The 13,605-nt window shown below is 36.6% G+C and overlaps 1 protein-coding gene across 2 annotated transcripts in view; it reads left to right on the top strand.

The window, feature by feature from the left end:
• The window catches only part of THOC2 (THO complex 2), a 43,667-nt gene that overhangs the window by 27,534 nt on the left and 2,528 nt on the right, over nt 1-13,605 (top strand). The window contains exons 24-37 of one of the 2 annotated variants that reach the window (XM_014306568.1): nt 836-993; nt 1,824-1,952; nt 2,543-2,674; nt 2,759-2,943; nt 3,673-3,857; nt 4,156-4,258; nt 4,625-5,061; nt 5,921-5,979; nt 7,477-7,512; nt 11,498-11,635; nt 11,984-12,053; nt 12,132-12,289; nt 12,898-12,974; nt 13,076-13,123. In XM_014306568.1, coding sequence (XP_014162043.1) covers nt 836-993; nt 1,824-1,952; nt 2,543-2,674; nt 2,759-2,943; nt 3,673-3,857; nt 4,156-4,258; nt 4,625-5,061; nt 5,921-5,979; nt 7,477-7,512; nt 11,498-11,635; nt 11,984-12,053; nt 12,132-12,289; nt 12,898-12,974; nt 13,076-13,103 — 1,895 coding nt within the window. In that variant the 3' untranslated portion in view covers nt 13,104-13,123. Of the gene's footprint in view, nt 1-835; nt 994-1,823; nt 1,953-2,542; nt 2,675-2,758; nt 2,944-3,672; nt 3,858-4,152; nt 4,259-4,624; nt 5,062-5,920; nt 5,980-7,476; nt 7,513-11,497; nt 11,636-11,983; nt 12,054-12,131; nt 12,290-12,897; nt 12,975-13,075; nt 13,124-13,605 lie in introns of both variants that reach the window. The other variant, XM_031056129.1, reaches the window with a different exon arrangement.

Here is a 13,605-nt window from a genome sequence, read left to right as displayed (position 1 = left end):
AACTGAAGCAAGTAAACCCTGGCTATTATGATTTGTGGCCTGTGCAAAATCACCAGTGGCCCTTGTGAGGATCATGACTCTTCTTCCTTTGAAGGCATCCACTTGCAGTCTTTAGTTCTGTACTTCCCTCTGACCTTGCCTTCATGCTGTACATTCCTCTCAGCTTGGTTTTATGCCCCTTGTTGCCATGGGACCAGTTTAGGTATGTGTTATGCTTTGAGTTTGCCAACCTGTGGTTGGTCAAACAGAAATGGGTAACTCTTGAACTTGATACAGTGCAGTCTTTCACTCAGTGGTAGAATGAAGCTTTCATGAAATGTATGTGTATTGGGGTGGTGGTTTATTGAAGGCTATTCTTTAAATTCCTCTATGTGTTTGATTAATTGGAAAAATGATTATTAATGGATTCTAGAGACGCCATATTCTTCAGTTTAGAAGGAGGCCAAACTAAAAGTCAGCCCTATGTAGAAAGATGAAAGGAGGTATTCTAGGGAAATAGCAGGTGGTGTTTGCTTTGCTGCTGTGCAGAATTTGAGCAGGTTGAGAAGTTTACTGAAGCTTTCCCAGAACCTGTTTTTAGCCCCATTATGTGAAAGAAGAATTTTGCCAATAAGAAATAAACATTTGCTACATCCACTCTGCTATTCTTTCCCCACCCTCAAGCAGTTGCACTTCTATTGACTTTTTCTGATTAATGCCAAAGATCTGTCTGAAATCAACCACCAGAGATGGATCTGTCATACTGAACTTCTTGGGAAGAGAGCAGTTGAATGATAAACCATTAATTTACTTTTTTTCTTTTCTTCTTTCCCCTCTCAACTTTTGTTTTTTGAAGAATCTACCAAAAATGAGACTATCACCAAATTTTTACAGTTGTGTATATTTCCTCGCTGCATTTTTTCGGCAATTGATGCAGTTTACTGTGCTCACTTTGTTGAACTGGTGCATCAGCAGAAAACACCCAATTTCTCAACACTTCTCTGCTATGACCGAGTAAGTAGCTACAATTGTGTGTGTAATTTCATCATTACCACTACAGACATCCCAAACTAGTGTCTCCCCTGCCTCCCAAAAGAGGTAAACAAGATCCTGTGACAATCAGAGGTTCACTTTTGTACTTCAGATCTTCTGATCAAAGCTTTCTTAAAGCTTCAGTGGTTTATTTTCAAGAAATGTTGTGTTTTACCTGAGTGAGTCTGGAGTTTCAGAGCAAAGTCATTAGCTGTCATGGGAGTTCTTTCAGGTTTCATAACCTTTAAGTAATCTGTATTTCTATGGCCTGCTCTCATCCTTCCATTTTAGCTCTGTGTTCCCTTCTGCTGTGGAACCAATTTTCTGATGCTTGTCTCCCCCCAGCGATGTCCTTGGCACCCTTCTGACCCTGGAAATGGTGCTACAGACAATGGGCTTGTTAGTGTCACTGCACCTGCTCTGGTTTCTTGTGTCCAAAAGAGCATTTCTACTCTAGTAGTCCTATCTATGGACCTGTGTGGGCCAGGAAAAAAACCCCACTTTTTTGCATCAGCTTGGCTGGATGTTTACTTCTACCAGCTCAAATCATTATTAATTTGAAAATAAAACACTTATGTCAGTGAAGACACTTGAACTATCAAACAGTGTGTCAGCAGCAGCAGTATGCTTGGATTCTGGGCTAAGTGTGAAGGACCAGCACTTGGGAAACAAACAATATTTTATAAGCAGTCTGTTGTGTTTAGAAACCAGATTAATGGTGGTTTATATGAGAGAAATGTATAATTTTTGTTGGGTTTTTTGCTTTTGTAATTTAGTAAGGTCATAGTAATGTTTTCTTGCTCTATTCACAGGTTTTCTCTGATATTATATATACAGTTGCAAGTTGCACAGAAAATGAAGCCAGTAGATATGGCAGGTTTTTATGCTGTATGCTGGAGACTGTGACCAGATGGCACAGTGACAGAGTCATATATGAAAAGGTATATGAAATTAATAGAATGAGTTTGCTCATTAGAATGTGTACTAACCATTTGTGTAATTCAACCCAGTAAAAATGGATTTAGTGAAACTGTTAAATTTAAAAACAGTGTGATTGGATTTTTTTGATGGCATAATCATAAAATTGACTTGTATTTTACTATAATTCATGTAGTTTTGGTAGAAGTAATTTTGTATGGTGTTAAAAATATAATTTAATTATAATGGTAATGTGTTTTACATTATATTATAATATATATTTATTATATTAAACACACTTTAACTATAATATTAGTTAATAATATAATTTACTTAAAAAACCCTTTCCATTTCTGATTTTCACATAGCTTACCTTGAAGATAATTTAGGGAGCATATGGAAACTCTCTTAATACTCCTTGCACCAGCTAGTTAAATTGTGAATAATCTTTTCTCTCACCCACGACTAAAGTGTCAACATAAATTAGCTTAAAGAAAAAAAAAGTGAATCTTGTAAAGTGTGATTGTGTCTCATTCTTTAGAGTTTGGGGTTTAGAATTACTGGTTTTGTTTCCCAAAAAATAACTTTTTCCTATTTGTTGATGTGCACGTAGGAATGTGGCAACTATCCAGGTTTCCTGACTATATTACGAGCAACTGGATTTGATGGTGGAAATAAGGCTGATCAGTTGGATTATGAGAATTTTAGACATGTGGTACACAAATGGCACTATAAATTAACTAAGGTAAATAGAGATGCCAAAAATCTCATGTTTTTTGAATGCTTTAAAAAAAACCCCCAACTTCATTAGATTTAATTTATGTTTTAGGCTTCTGTGCACTGTCTGGAAACAGGTGAATATACACATATCAGAAACATCCTGATTGTGCTGACCAAAATCCTTCCATGGTATCCAAAAGTGCTGAACCTGGGTCAAGCCTTGGAAAGAAGAGTACATAAGATATGTCAGGAAGAGAAAGAGAAGAGACCTGATCTATATGCATTGGCTATGGGGTAACAACAACTTATTTAAGAAAGTGGTTAAAAGTGGATCATGAAAGGCATCTAAAGACTCGGAACTGTTACAGTCCTAACATTTGATTTTTACCTTATCACAGAAGATTTCGCTATCCTGCATCTCGGTGCTGGCAGTGTGAATGAAAACATTCATTTTGTGCTGGATGATCACTAATTTCCTTTACAAGACTCTAGTAAAACCCTTAAAATAGTAAAGATTTCTACTCACAAGAGCATAGCTTAATTTTAGAGAAATAATATAGCAGCAAGGAGATAGGAGGGATAGTAAGAGGAAGAAAGACAAGGGCTATTGCTGCAAGACTGTTTAGATATTGAAAGTGCATGTGATTCTAAAATGCTTAGTTACATGTTACATCTTCCTGTGGTGAATGTGGAATCATCCTTGTATGCCTGAGGGGCAGTTCAGGTTGCCCTAACAGTTAGAAGTTTTGTCAGCAGTCAGTTTGTTCTGTATGTTTGGCCAGGGGTGTGTGTGTGTGGTGGTGAGGAAGAGGGTGTGGAGGTAGGGCTGCTTCTGTGTCTAGTGGGTTTGTTTGTTTTTCTTTTTCTTTTGAGCTCATCAATATAGGGGGAAGAAACTGCGTATCAGTTAGGAAAAACTGTGAAATAAATAACAGATGAACTGTTAGATTAGATCCACATTTAAGATTCAACCCATGTTTTGCTTTATGTTTGTGCATATTTAACAATCTGTGCGACTTGCAGCTATTCTGGACAGTTGAAAAGTAGGAAGCCTTTCATGATACCTGAAAATGAATTTCACCACAAAGACCCACCTGCCAGGAATGCTGTACCTGCAACAGTACAAAATGGGCCAGGTGGTGCTGGGATGCCTACGTCTCTCACAATAAATACAGTTAGACTGGAAGAGGGCACTACTGAGGAGACTGGTAAACACACCTATGATTATTATATGTTTATTTTTTAATAGAATTTTTCTGACATTGCAGGCTTCTCTCAAAATTTGCCTCATTTAGCTAAAAAGAAAAAAATATAAATGTGATGCTAAATAGGATCAGTGTGTGTTCTTTATTTTCACTTGGTTTTGGGAGGGAGGATCTGCTGCCTATTTTTAGTTGTTAGCTACACATGACCTGACATGAATATGCTCAGCTACTTGTTGTATTTTAACCAGCAGGTTATAGATTAACTTGTTGAAATAGAGCTGTTCTTTCTTTTTTTAAGCAGATAAACTAAAGGAGAAGTCTCAGGGTGTGGTGAAAGTTATTAATAAAACTGTCAACGCTACACCGAAGGTGACAACAAGCAATGGAAACAGTGCATCTAATAGGTGAGAAAAACTATTCTTATACATACTCTATTTTCTTCCTTCCAAGACACAGAAATACGCTTGGAAATGGCCTCCCTTTTAATTTTACTTCTGGGTTCTGTGCAAATAGTTCCCATTTCTTTAAAGTTTAAAAAATTGCATAATTTCTCTCAAAATCAGTTTTACTGATAAATGCATTTCATTTTAGCTACAAAAGATAAATGAGAATATCTCCTCGTTGCTATTCTGATAAAGAAACAGCAAATCTGAAATCTTACAGCGTCTGCTCCAGGAAATTCTGTCAAACATTCAGAAGTAAAACTTCTGTGATAAAGCTAGAGCTGTGTTTTGTATCCATGCTAATTGGCCATTTTATTTTTGATGCAGCAAAATTATTAAAGAGAAAGATGATAAAGAAAAAAGCGGGAAGGAAAAAGATAAAGAAAAGAAAGACAAGACTCCAGCTGCCACTCCGGAGATGAAGGCACTTGGGAAAGATGGGAAAGATAAACCGAAGGAAGAACGGGCAAACAAAGAGGAGAAAGCAAGAGAGATCAAGGAGAAAACGCCAAAATCTGACAAGGAGAAGGAAAAGGTGAAGAAAGAAGAAAAAGCGTCAAAAGAAGAAAAGTCCAAGACGGTTGTTACCATCGTTGAGTCAAAGTCAACTGCAGAAAAGGAGAGAGAAAAGGAACCATCCAGAGAAAGAGATCTAGCAAAGGAAATGAAATCCAAGGAAAATGCTAAAGGAGGAGAAAAGGTGCCAGTAGCTGGGTCCTTGAAGTCACCTGTTCCCCGATCAGAAACATCAGAATCTGAAAGGGGTATGTTTGAATATTTATTTCTGTTCTTGTCTAGAAAAATACAATGTGTCACTTGAAAATCACTGAATGTCAAAAAATGCTAGAGAAGTTGAGAGAGAATCATTACATAATAAGTAAGAATTTTGGCACTGACTTTTCAATGCAGTCGATAGCTAAAGAAGGTGGTCAGAGTATCTGCAAAAGGCAAACTATGGGAATGTGTGAATGTCACACATCTCCAGTGAATGCTCGTTCTCACAAAGCTTGCAATTTTTTTAATGTAAGTCTGAATTGTCTTTTATTAAAATGTGTTCGTATAACTTAGATGCAACTTTTGTAAAAGTTTAATGCAAAAACTTTGTGTGTACTTTGAGAGCTTCATGACAACCTTTGAATTGGAAGAAAACAGGGAAAGTGAAAGTTATAGGCCTTTGCATCCTTAAGAAGTATGCAGCTTTATCAGTCCCTTCCTATATTAAGGGTGAGCAAAATCCTTAAGTTATTATTTGAGGCTGATGTTGAGTTTTATATTTGTTCTGCTTAAGGCAAACCCCATAAGAGAGGACTGTAATGCTTTTCGTAGGGTTCACCTATTCAGGGTCTTCACAGAAATTCTGAAATTCAGATGCTGACTTCTATAAAATGGAAGTTTGGAGTGAGCATAATTTTGCAGCAGTTTGTTCACATTATGCTTTTGCTGCAAACTTTCATAAAGATGGTCAGGGTGTGCTGCTAACTCTAGATAGCTTAAGGAAAATAAACTTCACATAGTGGTAAGAAATCTAGCTGTAATTGTGTTGGTACTTCAGAAAGTTATATTTTTTGATTCTCAGACTCTTTGAACTGTTTTAATAATGCCATTGTTCTGTTCTTTCCTCAGAACAAAAACGCCGCAAAGTTGATACACATTCTTCTCCGTCACATTCCTCAACAGTAAAGGTTAGTATAGCCTGAGGAAGGCAGCACCCATGTTAGGCTCACGAGTTTGGGATGCCAGTATTCGACTTCCTTCAAGTTTTGTGCCAAGTATACACTGGAACCACTGGAGGTTTTATGTTGCATTAGAAAATGCATTCCTTTTCTTTATTGGCGGACTGTCTTTTTTTCTATAAAAATATTTTTTAATTAACCAAAATAATGCTTCAAGGACCTAGCACAAATTTTGTAAAATAGTGTTTGGAAATTTCAAGAGAATTTTTGCACAGAAGTGCCTCATTGATTTAAGCAGTCAGTTTTTTTGGAGTGCAATGGTAGCTACAAGCAAATGAGTCTTTGCAACAGAGTGGAGCATATTTTTCTGCACTTCTTTGAAGAATCTATAGCACTGAAGATTCCTGGATGATACGGGATGTACGATACCTCTGAATTCATCAGGCTTCTTGATGAGCATCATACCGATATGTGCCTTCTAAGGAGGAGTCTTGAAAGGAGTTCCATTTTAAAGTCTCCTTGGTGATCAGTTCTCCTGTAGTTGTGTATATTCAGTGCGCATGCAGCTTCTGTTGTACCTTCCCTTCGAGGTTTGTTTATTTCCAATGGGTTCCCACCATGTTGAGCCCTGCGTTACGATAAAACCAGATGTGGCCACCAAGCCTCCTACCCAGCAAAGAGAAACCCCAAGCACTCAAGCGCAGCACAAAACCATGGGCGTAGCCTACTTGAAGACTCAGGGTAGCCATTCCTTGCTCCATATTTATATTATTTCTAAACCATCTATGTTCACGGAATCTTTGAATTTGCAGTACGTTGAACATTTAAAACTGTAAGTTACCAATACTTCATCGAGAGCACTGTGATGGATTATGTGGGTCTTTAAACTTCACCATCTTACCAACTTTAGAACAAGCTCTTCTCTTTTTTCTTTTTTTTTCAAAGTACATCTTTTTCTATGTAAGATTTACTTGAAATATTTAACTCAATTTTGGAGAATTCAAATAGCTTTTACTAGTTCTGAGAAACAGGTGACAGTGATAACTACTTAATGATGACATTTTTTATAAGTAGCAGCATAAGGTCATTCTAGAGTGACTTCTACCACATTTAACTGAAAGTGGAGAAGATACAGGTTTACAAGTATTTTAAACCTGTTTAACCTCTTGTTCAGCTAAATTTAGAGTTGACTACTTTTTCTTTATATTTTTGTCTAGCCAAGAGAGTGTGTTTTCACTGTTTTAGGAAGAACTAGATGTAGACTTATTTTATAGTTTATTTAATAGCAAAGTCTAGAGAATAGATAAGGGCTGTCTTTCCCCCCCACACTTTCTTTTTAAAAAGTATTTCAGCTTCTAGCTTTATTCAAAGTATGGTATTAACATAAGATTTATTCCAGAAGGAGTAGCTGTTTTTTGTTTCAAGGGCACGGCCGTGCTTCCCAAAGTCCCTCTGGTTTCTGAAAACTATTCCAGCTCACGTGTCATCTCCGTTCATTTTCTACAGGACAACCTCAACGAACTCAAGGAATCTTCAGCAAAGGTTTGAATCTTTTAGAAACCAGCCAAGTTTATTTTCATGTTTTGTTGCAGAAAGAAATTAACTTTTGCTCGTGGCAAACTCTCATCAGAAATTCAAATTCTTTCCAGTACATACTAGCATAGTAATAGAGGGACAAGTTTTTTTATCCTGGTGTGTAAATCCTCTGTACAGGAGATACGGTTGATAATGTAGAAACAACATAACAAAAAAACCCCTGAATTTACCTTTCTGTCAATATTTTGAAGAGATGCTATATGTCAATGTCTCTTCTATTCCTCTCTAAAACTTTTGCATACACTGAAATACACTTATGGTTAAGCCATTTGTTTGGCTGGAGAGCTAATAGAATAGCTGAAATAGTTCTTAGAATTGTTTGAGGGGTTTTGAATATACCAATTAAAGAACAGTAGTTAGTTAAAGAATATTTGAGACATCTCTGGAATATTGATACTCTTTCCTCTTACAACTGTATTCATGTTCTAGTACTACAGTATTGTGTTTCTAAGCATCAGAGACAGTCTCCTGAGTTATCATCTTTGTGTATTTGCTTCCGCTAAATTCACTTCAGTTTCATTACCTTAGGAGAAGGGATACTAAAGAATGCTCTCAAGAGTTCATAGAATCAGAATCCAGGTTGGAAGAGGCTTCAAGGATCAGCTAGTCCAGGCTTTTTGGCAAAAACGTGGTATAGGCGGGATGGCCCAGCACCCTGTCTAGCCACATCTTACAAGTGTCCAATGTTGGGGAATCCATCACTTCCCTGAGGAGATACTCCAATGGCTGATTGTTCTTGGTGTGAAGTGTTTCCCTCTTGTGTCCAATTGGAATCTTCCCAGGAGTAACTTGTATCCATTACCCATTTTTTTTCCATGTTAAATGGCCGTGTCCCTTGGTAGCCCCCCTTTAAATACTGTGACATGGTGCTAAGGTCTCCCCTAAACCTTCTCATGGCTGAGCAAACCCTGTTCAACCTGCCTTCCCTCTCAGGTCAGGCTTCCCAAGCCTTGGATGACCTTTGTGACCCTTCTCTGCACCATCTCTAGCCTGTCCACATCCTTTTTGTATAGCAGGCACCAAAACTGGGCACAATGTTTTGGGTGTGGTCTAACCACCCATGGGAATATTGTATTTTAGACAGATTCTGTAACTATTTTGTTGCTCTTTTTAGAAATCAAGCATATTGTAACTGGTACAGCAACAGTCACAGGCACTGCGCACCTGCTGGTACATCAGGGGATGTGACAAATCTTCTAAAATTGCTGTTAAAGTCTTTAGTTACATAATCAGAACCAGTGTGTAACTAAAGTGCACAAAGGTTTATCCCTGGGAAAATGCTGACCATTTGAACTTTTTGGATACTTTTTAGGTTTATCTAGGATTTCTTACACACACTTAATTTTAAAATGTGCTATAGATTTCCATGTTCTGTATTTACACTGTTGTTTTAGTTGCAATTATCTTTATAGAAAGTGTTCAGAACACTTTGTACATTTTAAATCAAAATAGCTGTGATCCTTTGCTGGACACTGCAGGTTGGTTTTTTGTTTTTCACTGAATCTTTCCAATACCAACTGTATCTGATTATGGGGATAGTGTATATGGGAAACATCCTTTAGTCTTACCACTGATGAAACTACAGTGTCTGTAGATCTAATCTAGGTATTTTTATAAATCATCAACATATCTTGTATATGTAATTTTTCTTAATTAGAAAAGTATATTTGTCTTGAGCTTACCTCTGCCTGAAGGGTGGTGTATGGAAATCTGTAAAAGCTCACTTTTCCCTTCCTTACTGTATGAGTCAAGATTCAGTTGGTTAATTGAAACTTTGCTTATGTTTTCATTCCTTAAGCTAAAGTTTTATTGAAAAGTATTTATTTTACTTATTAGCACATTGATTTAATTAAGCAGGCAGTGGAACTGTTTGTAATCAAATTAACAGCAAACAGCTTTATTTTTCTATATTTAATTTGAAAAGTTATGTTTTAGAATTAACTGTAATGTATTTGTGTAGACTTAGCTGGAAGTGTATTGCAGTTGTGTGACCTTTTAATGGATTTGTTTTTAAGTGTTTGGGAAACTGGGGGGGGTGTCCAACACATTCCTTCCTTTTCTAAATGTTCTTTTCTAATCTTTCTCACTTAATGAACTAATCTTCACTCTTCAGTGCCGTTCTAACAGACTTAAAGCAGTTCATGACAATGTTCCCTGTACATGGTGTAAGACAAGTTAAATGTTCTTTACTTCCATGTACTTATTTGGGGAAGGGATGGGATGTTCAGATGCCTGTAAGATTTATGAGTTCAGTTTCCACTAAAAATTAAAAGTCTAGTGCTGTTGTCTGCTTACAGACTTTCTTTATTCCTGACTTGGCTCAGTTTCTGGAGCCAGACAATGGAAATACTGGTTTACACTGCAGGTTATAAAATAAATGATGCCAGACTTGAGTTAGGGTTGGTTTGTTTTTTTCTTGCTTTGGCATTTGTCCAAGTTACAAACCACACCAAAGCACCCAAAATCTGATGTGTCATCAGCTGGGCAGCATTTCTAGAAGCAAGTTGATAAAGTCTTTCTGGTAAAGGAGGTGGGGGAGGATGGATGTAGTTTTCCAAAACTCTGCATTGGAATGGTAGAGGAGCAGTGGAATCTGTCATGAACAGCCATGAGAACACAAGAAATGGAATAGGAGAAAGCAGAGCCATGAAGTTCTTTTTTCCCCTGTGGAAAGCAGCTCTAGGAGACAACTGAATGGGACTGTTTAGAGAAAACACATTTGCATGTCATTGTCAGCAAAGAAGAGAGCAGGAATAAATTTACTTGTGGAATGGCATTGTAAGAAATTGAATAAGAGGAGTGAGTGAAAAGCAAAAAGAAATACCTAGTGCAAGAAGTGTTGAAGGTTCAGTCTGTTCTAGGAGAATAAAATTCCAGTGAAATAAAATGAAAGAGACCTAAATTTTGTCAGTGTGACATTTAATATAGAATCACTAACATCAGCTTTTGGTAAGTTAAACATTTACTGAAACTGGAGAAGGATGGGATTACTATAATTTTGAAAATTGAAACACTGATTGGTTTGGTTCAAGTGTTATCTTGATTGTTTTAAACTAATCTTCCACTTCCCTCTTTTGTTGGTGTCCTTTTAAGTAGGGTGTCTCTCTAAAAAGAAATACAGAGCATATTTTGGTAATGTTTTTGTCCCCAAATAAAATTGTTAACTTGTGAAGCTGAGGAAAGAATGAAGTATACTGATTTAAATCTGTGTGCTGGTGCAACTTAAATACCAAGGGAAGTGGTTTTAATTTAAAATGTGCTCTTAGTATTTTTTAGATCTAACTATATAATTGTTTTTAAAAAGACAGGTATAATTACTGTAAAGTATCCATATTTATAATAACAGATGTGCTGCCTGTTTTATGGAGCTTACCAGAATTGGTTAGAAGAGATAGTGGAGTAACAATCTAGAACATATTAGAGAAACTAACTATTATTTTCTATGTTTAGCTGTTTTTCTCATTTGAAGGTTAGAAATTAGATTAAAAGACATTATTCAAAGTATTGTCTTAAATACCTTGTTGATAAAGATTATTCTTTTAAAATGAATTATAGCTTGTCCAAGAAGCTGATTCCATTCATTCCTCCTGGGCACGACTGCAGGTGTTAACTTAGTCCAGTAACCTGTTTCTGTAGCCCTGTGTCTGATTTGTGTTCTTGCATCCAACTGTCCTGGTGAACAGTGTTGAGTGTATTTAATATAAATGTTTCAGTTAAGAAGTATTCTTGAATTGAGTAAATTGAGTAAATAAGCTGTAGGTTAAATTATAGATGATGAGTTTGAACATGTCTTCAATCACTCTTTGTTTTGTTAATAAAGTATTTATGTTTAATATTTGAGCTAGGTCTGATATGTTAGAATAAGACTTCTTTTTATTTACATGTCTAGGAATACATATTAATATTTGGTGATGTTGCCTTAATTTAACAGCACTACATAAACCACACTACTCCAACACTGTCCAAGAGTAAGGAGAGAGAAGTGGAGAAGAAAGATTTGGACAAGTCAAGGGAGAGATCCAGAGAGAGAGAGAAGAAAGATGAAAAGGACAGGAAAGATCGAAAAAGGGTTGGTGACGTTTTTAATGAACTGGTTTAGACAGTTGGTTTGTCCTTGGAAAGCTTTCTGTTGCAAGCCCTTGCAGTAATAATTGGCTGTCCAGCCCATTTGAGCAGAAGTGATCTGTATCAGAGGTGCCTTTTTTGTTCTGTTACTCTTTCAAGGGTTGGTTTGCAGTAATGTTTTCAAACCTCTGCTCCCTCCAAACTGATGTCCAGAAACTTCACACAAGATGTAACAGCTCAGTTACATTCTAAGTATTTAAAAATAAGTTCTCCAAAATAAGAATACAAGCAGGTGCTACTTCAGGAGTATGTTTTAGTCTGCTAACATCTGCATAATTGTATTTGGTGCCAGGATCATTCAAACAGTGACCGAGAGGTACCCCAGGATTCAACTAAACGACGCAAAGAGGAAAATGGCACAAGTATGTATTTTACTTTCAGTGTGAGTGTTTGTCAGGCTTTTGCTTGTTGTGAATTACAACTTTCTGTTCTGTTTTTAGCTGGTTCTTCAAAACATAGCAAAAGTGAAAGTCCTTCTGATTCCCCTCGCTTAAATGAAAAAGAGAAAGAGAAAAACAAATCAAAGTCTTCAGGAAAAGAGAAAGGTGATTCAATCAAGGCAGAAAAGATGGAGAAGAGCTCCTCTGGTAGCAAAAAGGTAAAATAACCTCTTCTCTTGTTTATTTGTTGTTGTTGCTGACAGAACAAGCTGGTATTTTTTTCCTAAAACTTATTGCTGCTTTATAGCCTAAATTTAAAAGATATGCTGTGAATGTGTAAGAAAATGCTTCTGAAACTTCTGGGATCTTGTGACTTTAAATATCTCAGCAGTCACTCCCGGCAGGAGCAGGTTAGTTTGGAAGACTAGTTCATTTTGGCAGTAGCCAGGAAAATTCAGAACTTACAGGTTCTGAATAATCTAAAATATTTGCAGACTGCTCTTAACTTACATATAAACTGGCCTGTAATTCAGATTTCCACATGCATGTGTCAGCACAGCTTCTTCTGGTAAAAGCAGGTATGTTGCAGTTATATTGGTATTCACCAAACTGTGGTTCCCACTTGCAGCTCTGCTGCTGGCACTAACCAGGGAACTGGATAAGAAAGATAAAATAATCTCAGAAATCACAGAAGCTGAGTACTGTCATTTTGGGTGATGATTTTTTTTAGCTGTCTCCAGTTATAATGTTAAGTGTTACAGTCCTCCTAAATGTCCTGTACAATGGGTACCATAATAAGCTATTTTCCATATGTGTATTTTTAAAGGAATCAAGACATGATAAAGAAAAAACAGAGAAGAAAGAAAAGCGGGACAGTACTGGGGGGAAAGAAGAAAAGAAACAATATCCTTTTAAACGTTGATATTTCAGAAAATTCCTGCAAATGAGCTTCCTTTTATTGTATGTAGCACAATACTTATTTTTTTCCTTAACAACGAATTTACTCATAAATCTTCAGACAAGCATAGATAATGAAGATTCTTTCAGGAAAGGTAAGAATGTTTGTTACTTAATTTCTTTGATTTGGTGTCTCCCATGGGCCCTGTTGACTGGTAATGGATATACAGACAAAACAGCCTAAAATCAGCCAGGGTGGTCGGGTGGTGTTTTGGGGGATTTTTGGTTGTGTTGTGGGGATTTTTTTTTTGATTGATGGTGTTTCATGTTTGGGAGTTTTTGTGGGTATGGGTGGTTTTGGCTTGAGTTTTTAAAACAGTATTATTATTTATATTTTTAAAATATTATTAGTATTTTAAATTTTTATTACTGCTTGAGGAGAAAAATATTTCCCTGTCATCATCAGAGGTGATATAGATGCTGAGATTTTTTTTTTTTTTGGAAAAAGAAGAGGCAGAGGATGTGGTGTGTCAGCAGTGGTTGGTGGAGTTGCATCTTTGTTGCTTTTTCTAAGAAAAGTTACCATACAAAAGCAGAGGTGGATTTATGTAATTCTGATAATCTATGCGTTACTTAG

The sequence above is a fragment of the Geospiza fortis genome, unplaced genomic scaffold, assembly GCF_000277835.1.
Source record: "Geospiza fortis unplaced genomic scaffold, GeoFor_1.0 scaffold157, whole genome shotgun sequence".
Classification (NCBI taxonomy): Eukaryota; Metazoa; Chordata; class Aves; order Passeriformes; family Thraupidae; genus Geospiza; species Geospiza fortis.
Note: the sequence above shows the minus strand (reverse complement) of the source record. Positions and strands in the feature narration are given on the sequence as shown.